At 35.2% G+C, this 10310-nt stretch overlaps 1 protein-coding gene across 1 annotated transcript; it reads left to right on the plus strand.

Moving 5' to 3' along the window:
* Positions 1 to 4023: 4023 nt before the first annotated feature.
* Positions 4024 to 9830, plus strand: crebl2 (cAMP responsive element binding protein-like 2). The gene is made up of 3 exons (XM_044343146.1): positions 4024 to 4230; positions 5545 to 5742; positions 7781 to 9830. The coding sequence occupies exons 1-3, from the start codon at positions 4216 to 4218 to the stop codon at positions 7946 to 7948; spliced, it is 381 nt and encodes a 126-aa protein (XP_044199081.1). The 5' UTR covers positions 4024 to 4215; the 3' UTR covers positions 7949 to 9830.
* Positions 9831 to 10310: the final 480 nt, after the last annotated feature.

The following is a 10310-nucleotide window of genomic DNA, read 5'->3' on the forward strand; positions in this document are numbered from 1 at the left end:
TAGGTCAAATTTGACCCTGAACGATGTGTAAGAGTTCAAGCAGGTGTCTGTAATTAATGACATAATTCTTCCAGGAATGTTAAAGTGATCCTGTGTGAGGAATGAGCCATGAAGTCACTGTTCAGTTTTTGTTTTTTTGTTTTTTTTTTTACAAATTTTCATTGAAAAATACTCTTTTAAAAGGAGCACTTTCAACTGATTTTTGTCTGTATTTTATGTCTTGGAGGAGACTGGTTCAGTGGCTGGTACGACGCTGTTAGAAAGCAGCATTAATGAAAAAAGTAACGACTGTAGACTCACTCCAAACCACAAAATGTAATCAGGAAATTGAATTATTCCTCTGTCTCTTTGCCAAACTCAGAGCAAGACATTAGTCCTGATTTTGGGCTAAGCATGTTTTTCCACCAAAATTCAGAAATCCTTCTATTGATACCAACTGTAGACTTGTGGAAAATGATGTGATGGTTACTATGAACATGAGAAGAGAGTATAAAGTGTATAACAAGTTATCCAAAAGGGAATATGAATCCTCGGTAGAACAAAATGTTGTTGATAAAGGCGGTGCAGCTTTCACACTCATGTAGATGATATCAAAGAAGCTGAGACAGTTGTCAGATCCCATTTATTATGAAAAGATCCAACTCTCATTGATGAGAAACTTAGAGTCCTGTTGGAAACAGGCCTTTAGAGCCCCAAACTGTGGATCAGTCTGCCTGTCGAGGTCAGACAGGAGACATCTTTAGTGTCTCTCTTTTATCAGAAAGCTTTTATGAAGGTTTCATATGTTGCTGTTTTATTAGTTTCTTTTGTTCTTAATTGCTTTGTAACTTTGTTAAGTAAAGTGCCATATAAATAAAGTTTACTATCATTTCCAGTTATGTAGCCTTTGTCCCTTCTATCCTGTGTGGAGGATTCATTGGATATGATTAACATCTTAAAGACAGTCTTGATTAAGTGTTGTAGTTTGCAGTTAGTGTGCAGACGGTATTTTCTTCATTGATGTCCTTTACGTCCCCGTACATCCATATTTGTTGTGGATCCTGCTGCAAGAAACACTAAACAGCTCAGAAAATGTGACAAAATGAATAATAGGAAATATCATCCACGTCACCATTACTACTATTTATTTATTTGTCTTTTTTAGCGTCTTGGCGGTTTTCAACATCCACTATTCTCTTCCTCTTCCTTCTCTCTACAAATCAGTTATTTCTTCAGTTGTGTAATCTAAAAGTTTCCAGACTGTCGTCCCTCTAAACGGGCCCCGAATAATCCATAAACTCTTGATGATTTCAACTCAGAATAGTTGATTTTCTGCCGCTGTGGGTCTCTGTTTCACAACAAAAAATAAAAGATAACAAAAAGATAACAATAACAAAAGTGTGGGATCATGGGAGTTGTTGTCTTCGTCACTGTTGGGATTCCTTCTTCGGTGTTCATGGTTCAGCAGGTTTTTATCCGCAGATGTCTCGTCCTCTCCAAAACAAACAGACCCGGTGATTAAAACCGCTAAAAAACACTGAATAAAGCAGAGCTGCTGCTAACGTTTGCTCAGCTATTCTCTTTTTATTCTCTTTTTATTCTTTTTGTTTTCTACTTTTAACACTACGTCTTCCCTGCTGCTCTGTTGTTATTGTTGTTGTTGTTGTTGTGTGTCTTTTTGTCAATGTGTTAATCTGTGTAAAGCATCTTTGAAAGCCTTTATAAATGTTGTATAAATAAAATGTATTATTAATATTTATATATATGTTATATATTATAGTTAAATACTCAATTAAAGTACATAAGTTTGTGTGCACAGTGTTGATTAATGAAGGGATCTGACTGTTATTACATCATGAAAGCTATCTGAGTGACAGCAGAAAGGTCCAGAGCATCAATGAGCCTCCTGGTATTGTGTTGTTGTCAATCTGTTTATTCCACATCAGCTGCCCAGTTTTCCCACCACTGCTGCTCCTGATCTGAAACAACAATGACGGGTTTTTATGTGTCTGCCGGTCGTTTGTGGTTCAAAAACACCCACGTTTACCACCGCAGGGCCTTTCATATTTCTGTACAGTCGGGTCACAGTTGGCTGAGGAGTTTTATCCAAAAAGTTCAATTGACTTTGGTTTCGGGGTGTAAAGTGGAGTTTTTGAGGGTACCACACCGTAACGACAGGACAGATAACAAGTCTACAGAAATCCTGAATGTATAATATTTCTCTGTAGAGCTGATCAGAAACATGAAACCATGAAAATGAAACAAAAAACAGGTTAAAAGTTGGGAAAAATTAAAATAAAAATCCTCGTGTTATGTTAAAATTATGAGATACTAATTAAAATCAATTGTATTTTTTAGATATAAGTTGCGAGATACTGATTCAAATATTTTACTAAATCAAAATTATGAGAAAATAGTCAAAATGTGACTTTTTAAGTCAGAATCAGAAGACAGTAAGTGAAAGTTATGAGATACATAACACAAGTCAAAATCATATTACTTTAAGGAAGAATTATGAGATACTCATTAAAAATAACATTTATGTCCAAATTATGGGACAGTAAGTTGTAATTATTAAAGAAACTACATCAAAAGTTTCACTTTAAAATCCAAAATTATGTCAACAATTTTACTCACTAAGTCAAAATTATGGATACTACTACAAATGTATACTTTTTGAATCAAAATTAGAGTACACTGAGTCTGAATATTTACTCATTGAGTCAACATTATGATTAAGTAAGTGAAATTTTGAAATATTAAATTAAAGTATTTAATTACTGAATGAAAATTTAAAGATATTAAGTCAAGCTTTTATTTTAAAGTCAGAATTATGAGATAATAAGTCAAAAGTTTTACTTTTTGATATCAAAATTATGAGATAATAAGTCCATAATAATAAAAAGTGAGTCAAAACATTTATTTTAGCCGTCAAAATTATGATACCAAGTCAAAAAATGTTACTTTTTAAGTCAAACATGAGATATGTCAGACTTTATTAAAGAGGTAATGAGCCATCTTTATATCCTTTCTGAGTATTTGACATTGTGGGCACTTTTTTATTACTTTTTATGTCATAATTTGGACTTAGAAAAGTCATACTTATGACTACCTCATTATTCTGACATACAATGGATATTTTTGTATTTTTGTATTTCCTAACATTTCATCACATCTTTTTTTTCTTTTGCTGTCAGCAATGGGCTTCCATACATGTGATATGAGTGTGAGAACTGAGGAGTTTTGGCAGAAGTGGAACAGGGAAGAGGTCAGTGAAAAACAGAAGTTATGTTGCTGTCAGGTGAAGGGAGGTTAACTGTTGAAACTGATGGCTGAGTCACTGTGAGCTGGATAATGAACGATTGTTCAATAATGGGAAACCCAGACGGCTTTGGTTTGGTTGACTGGAGACATTTTGCTTCCTTGTGAAACACAAAGAAAATATCTTTAAAAACCCTCTCTGACTTTGTAATGTCTGTTTTTTCTTTCTCGACATTTAACAGCCAGACATACAGATTATCTGTTTGTGACACAGTTTTTACAGAACTATTGATTTTAGAAAATGAAATTTCAAATGTTTTCAAAAAAGGTCATTATATCATTTAATTGTTGACTTATTATTATGACTATTATTAATTGGAATTAAACTTGGTATTTCACATAGAAATTCTGCATTGTGTTTGTTTGCGTTATTTTATGAATATGTACACTGTTTGGCATCTTAATTTATAACATAAAAAGTGAAAAACAAACGTTCACCTTCAGTCTCATAATTATCTCAGCAATGGTTTGTTTACTTTAACATTCTTACCGTTAATGTCTTTATTGAATTATGCTCAAATGTTTTAATTTTATCTTTCATTTGTCTTTTATTGCATTTGTGTTTTGTTTTGTGTTTTTATTTATTCATTACAAGTATTTTTTGCTGTTTGTTGTGTTGTTTACTCCCTTTTGGCATTTTTTTTCAGGATTGTTCATTGTACATTTAATTTTATTCAATAAAGGTTTATTGAAATAAAGGGGAAGTCTCGCGAGAGGAGGTGACGTAAGCGCTAACGTCATCAGGAAACACGATGTAAACAGGTCGCTTTTGTCTGTTTATCCGATCACTCAGACTGACTTTAACTTTAGTTTAATCGATAATAGTTTAAAATCTCGCAGTTTTGTCTCGTTCCTGAGCTGTTAGCTGACTGTAGCTAACGTGAGCTAGCTGCCAGCGCGGTAGCTCGGAGCAAAATGGATGAAAACAAGGTGAGAAGCTAACCTGAAGCTAACTGCTGCTAACAGTTTCTCTTATCTAACGTTACGGAAAATTACAGTTAAAACTCTACATGTTAAAAATGTTTTAACGTTGTTTCGAGGGGCTCGGTTTGATAAAAGTCATAATATAAATGTACCTGTAGAAGATACACGAAGCTGAAATTAGCTTCCGACTCGCTGTTATTCTATTTATTTTTATTTTTGAGTCAGTAAATATAGTTATTGTATATAAATCGACCTTTAATTGTAATTGTTTCTTTTACCTACAACATTGTTTTTGTATTTAGATTTATGTCAAATGGCTGCTGTAACAATTTAATTTCTATCTATCAATCTATCAATCTATCAATCTATATATCTGCAAAGACTCTTAATAAATTAGACTCTTGACAGTTTTTTAACTAACAGAAAATACTCAGTTATCAGTGTTAAGTTTTAGTTTTTTCCCCTAATAATTTCCTAAAAGTATCTGCTGTGTAACTGTTCAGACATTTATCTGACAGATTATGTAGTTAGCAGCAAATTAGCAAGTACATATGAAGCCAAATACAATGATTTGGTGCTTACCGACTAAACCAGTTAACTTTATTTTTCTTATAATTGGTACCAAATTGCACCATAAAAAGGGAAATGTAAAATAAAGAGTTATAAAAGAATGAACCTCTGTAATAAATGTTATTCCTGCATCTTTAGCATCACAACAAACTATTATACATCCATAAATACAACCATAGTTATGATCTACACGACGCTGAAGTGAAGGGAAACATTAATAATTATTTATTTATTATTTTACACGACTTCATTTGTGAAAAAGTGTAAAAAGACATTGAAGTAAAAGCCTTGACGCTGATGTGTGAAACTGTTATTTTATTTATGAAAACAGTTTAAAAATAAACTTCAGAAAATGCTTTAAAAGTAAAAATATATATGAGATACTAACTTAAAAATGATACTAATTAAGTCATAAATGTTAGAAAATACGTCAGAATTTTGACTTTGAATGTTACATAATGAGATATTTTCTCAGTCAAATTAATCTTAATGTTTGTAATAAAATAATTTTACTTATTTTTTGTCATAATTTGGATTTATAAATTAATTCTGAGTATTTTTTTGTATTTTTTTCTTTCTTAACTTTTTCACCTATTGAATATAATCGACACTGTTGGAAATAAATATCACTTTTATGTGTTATGGCTTGTTATCTTGTATTTTTATAGAGTCATGATTAAATCTAAACAAGACCAATCAAACAGAAGCAGTATGATCAGTAATAATTGATTATTTATTGATTGGTGTCAGATGGTGGCTGGTAAAGTGAAGAAGCCGGGCAAACGCGGCCGCAAACCTGCAAAGATCGACCTGAAGGCCAAACTGGAGCGAAGCCGTCAGAGCGCCAGAGAGTGCAGAGCCAGGAAGAAGCTGAGATACCAGTACCTGGAGGAACTGGTTTCCAGTAAGGAGAGAGCCATCTGCGCACTGCGGGAGGAGCTGGAGATGGTAAAGAAACATTTTAATGATGAAAACATTATAAATACACAGAGATAATACTTCAATAACTTACTCAAACAAACAGACATTTTTTTAGGGATGAATGATATTGGATTTATTGCCGATATCTGATATTTCCAACTCATTGTGGCTGATTGCCGACATGCACAAATTTTTTCCAGCTGGTTGAGGAGACTATTATACATGCAAGCATAGATTGTACTAAGTATGATCAAGAAAGACAATATATGAAGGAAGAACTGAGGAAGACTGGAGTTCAGGAGCTCAGCATTAAACCTTTAATGAACCTGCCAAGTGGGAGCAGCAGTAGAGTTTTCATTGAGTTTATTAGACAGACAGGATTAATGTTTAGGATTTAATCTCTGGTTCACACTCCGGACCAGAAGGTGGCGGTAATGCACCTGATACGCTGGTTGACAACCGCCGTTATAAACCAAAAAGAAGAAGTTTTTTTCCCAAACAGAGTGATACATCCTGTCAGCTCCTCCACGGACTGTTTCACCCTGACGGTCCCGGTGTTTCCTCCGCAGGCTGCACTTCACTCAGCTGCTTCTTCCCACTTTAACCTGAACAACAAACCGGGGCTCGGTGCTCCGGTTGGATCCACACGGAGAAGGCTAGCCTCTCAGCTAACGTTAGCCTCTCAGCTAACGTCTCAGCTAACTCTCAGCTAACGTTAGCTGAGAGGCTAGCGGAGTGTTAGCCGCAGCATGACCAGAGGGAAGCTCAGCTAGCTAGCCTCCGCTAGCAGCAGCAGGTCTGACGGGCAGCTGAGTGAAGTGCAGCCTGCGGAGGAAACACCGGGACCGTCAGGATGAAACAGTCCGTGGAGGGAAGCACAGTCAGGCGGCGGAGGAGAAGGCGACATATCGGCCTCTCATAATCAGCAGAAAATGTTCATTTCAGCCGATACCGATGACGTGCTGATAATATCGTGCATCCCTAATTTTTCTCTTTAATGTGTTTTGTAAAAACTAAATAAGAGAAACATAAACTAAATGTAAATTCTCACCTAAAACATTTTTGGAAATGAGAAAACATTGATTTGTTCATCAGTTAAGATCAAATCTGTGTGCAGGAGCTGTTCATGAATGACGTCTGTAGTTTTTGTTTTCTTTGTAAATTTAATTGAATTTCCAGGAAACTTCTGAGGAAATGATGATATTCACTTTAAACTTGAATGTTTGTCAGATTTCACACGTAAAAAAGACACAAAACAAAGTCAGAAGATGTTAGAAAAACACAAGCGGTGATAATAATAATAATAATAATAATACTAATAATAATAATAATAATAATAGAAGTAAGAGAAGAAGTCCAGCGAGGTGTCTGTTATCAGGACCAGAACCGTCCAGTTAATGAATCAATACATCCAGTCAACAGGTGGAATAAATGCAGTAATCACCACCTCAGTCCTTTCATGTGTTCTTGTGTTATTGGTGAAAATAATCTGCACGACTAGATATGAGACCAGCGTGTCGCTGGAATATTTATCAGTTCACAACGTTTCGTCTGTCACATGATAAAACATAGAAGAAGAAGAAGAAGAGGAGGAGCAGCTGTTTGTCTTTTCTGGAGTCTGAGAGGAGATTAAACTCTCAGCTGTGGTTTGTTTCACTAGAATCTCTGTTTTGTTTTTCTCGTGTTTTGAGAAAACGACTCGAGCGTCGAGTTATTTCCCAACAAAACAGACGTCAGAGTGAGTTTTATCTGAATATTTATGGATTCATCTGCAGATGATTTACTCGATTAGTCAATAAAACGTCAAAAAACAGTAAAATTTCTTGTTTTTCTGACAAACTCAGTTCATTAAAGATGTGAATTCTCACATTTAAGAAGCTAAAACTATCAAATGTTTGCTGTCAATCAATCAATCAACTAATTGTTGCAGCTCTAATGAATTTTACATGTAATAATAACAATAATATCACATGAAACAGGAAACTCCGAGACGCTTTACAAAGGAAACAACACAATAGAAATAAATAAAGTCAGTTGTTTGTTTGTTGTTGTTTTCCTCCACCAGTACAAACAGTGGTGTTCAGCCATGGATCAGGGGAAGATCCCCTCAGAGATCAAAGCTCTTCTGACGGGCGACGACCACAAAATGTCTCAAGGCGGCAGCAGCACCAAGACGTCCAAGAACAGCAAGAACAACAACAACAACATCAGCAGCAGCAACGGTCAGGGTTAGAGACACACACAGGAACACACACACACACATACTCACACAAACCGCTTTCATTTCCTAGTTATGACATCACGCCGACCCGCACGGACGATGTCGTCGTCGTGTCTGACAGACACATGAAGCTAATCCCCTACAGTTATACTTTACATGTTTTCTACAGTCTGTCCGTCATCAGACGTCTCCGCTCGTTTCACACCATCTGCTCACAATCATTGTTTACAAATCAGGACTTTAAGACACTTTGAGGTTCACTCGTTCACCAGGAAGAAGTTCAGACGTCTGAAAGGAAATGTATAGAAAACACGGAGAACATGATGAGGCTCAAACACACTGGAAGCGTCTGACGTGTTGTTGTTGTTTTTAAACAGAGAGAATAAATTAATAAATCAATAAATCAATAAAAGGTTATTTACTGATAAGTTTCACTGCGGTTTCGTTCTAAAGCACAAATAAAACAACCGTCAACAGATGATTTACTGCGTGAAACAGACGCTTTTCATTCGTTCATCAGCCGACGTGGCGTAAATACAAACAACAACAACAACAACAACAGGAAGCGTCTGACGTCACGCCGCCGCCGCAGCAGCAGCGATGACGAACGACGCGCCGGTCGACTTTCAGTGTGTTTGAGCTTCAAGACTTAAAGTAAAGTCTCATATGTTGTATTTTTAAAATATATTAGCATCAATAAACCTGAAGGAAGGAAGTGTGAAGAATCTCCACCTCCAAAATAAAATAAACTAAACAAATTTCACCTTTAATAATAATAATAATAATAATAATAATAATAATAATATGGAGGATATAAACTCCACTTTATCTCATGTTTCTCAACATTTACTCGTTAACTTACAATCAACTACAATGACAGTTAAGCTGTAAACAAGATAAACAAGCTTCAACTGTGACTAACGATGATTTTCATCATTGATTCGTTAGATGAAGTTGTTTGCTGCTCGTTAAACAACCTGAAATATGTTTTTTTTATTTAAGTTCAGTTTATGTTCCAGATGATATTACGTCTCGTTCTCTGTGTGACCTTCAGTCTAGAAACCAGTCTGGATTTGTAAAAAAACGATCCTGAGAAGATGGCGGGAAACTCTCGGTGGTGATTAATAAGTCACGTGACGGACAGACGTGATGAATCTTTACGTGGATGAGTTTAGTTTGTGCTTTAAATGCTTTTTTTTTTTTTTCTCTGTCTGTTGCCCTTCATGACGTATTTACGCACTTTTTAGGAGTTAATGTAACATTGTGGACGTGTATTTTTATTATTTTTATTATTTTGATTTGACTGATTATCTCTACAGGTGTTTGCCAAAAAAAAAAAAAAAAAAAAAAAAAGATTTGACGGCCTTCCTGTTGTAGCGTTAAAATAAAGATCCAAAGTCCGAAGAAGGATCAGGAGTCAAAATGTAAAGCGATGATGTCAGAGAGTGTTGGACAGATGTGGAATATATATTTTTGTATTTGTATTTTATATCTCAGATTGAGGAACGTTTTGTGTTTGTGAATGTTTAGCAGAACAACTTCCTGCTGGTTCTTTTTGTTTTTATTTTTGAGGCTTGTTGTGAAGATTGTAATTATAATTATACAACATAAACATTAAGTAGGTCCACAACTTGTCAATATATTCTGTATTTACATCAACAAACATCATGATATAACTTTTCTTTCTGCATCTTTATAAATCTTTGCATCTGTGAAGTGAATTTCATTTCTGTTGTTTTTAAGCTTTTTTTTGTCAGTGAGGTGATGAGAAGCCTCATTAAATATGTGCACTTTCTTAAATTTGGCAGAAGCACTTTGTCAGCTGATTCTAGGTTGAAGATGAACTCTGAGTCTGAACTGAACTCAAATGAAATAAATGTGTGTTTAACTCTGACTGATGGAAGAGTCTGTTTGTTTGGCTGCTGCTGTAGTTTTTAAAAATCGGGTTTGAAACGTGTTCGTGTGAGTCGTCAGAGAGCTGAGAGTCTGAACCACATAAAAACCACCAGAGGTCACTGAGGAGATCTAAAGCTACATAAATATAAAGACACAGCGAGAGGAACGTCAATCAAACTGTAAGTAAAAACCCAAACAGTCCTGAGAAGAGCTTCAATAAAAACACCTGCTAGATGGACCAAAGCTGTGAAGATTATCCTTCATCTTCTATAACAGACACGCAGACGTTTCCTCTGTTGTGATGCAATAAACTGAGATTTTACAGCTCCTTTAATTTGATACTGATTTCCTGTCATTTTTGCAGGTTTAACTGTTAATTTTTGGGACATTTTAGAGCGAGGTCGATGCAGGTTGGTACTGACGACAACTTCAAAAACTTCTTTAAACGCACAATATGTCATTTCAGCCGCAATAATAA

Source organism: Thunnus albacares, chromosome 23, assembly GCF_914725855.1.
Source record: "Thunnus albacares chromosome 23, fThuAlb1.1, whole genome shotgun sequence".
NCBI classification, from domain to species: domain Eukaryota; kingdom Metazoa; phylum Chordata; class Actinopteri; order Scombriformes; family Scombridae; genus Thunnus; species Thunnus albacares.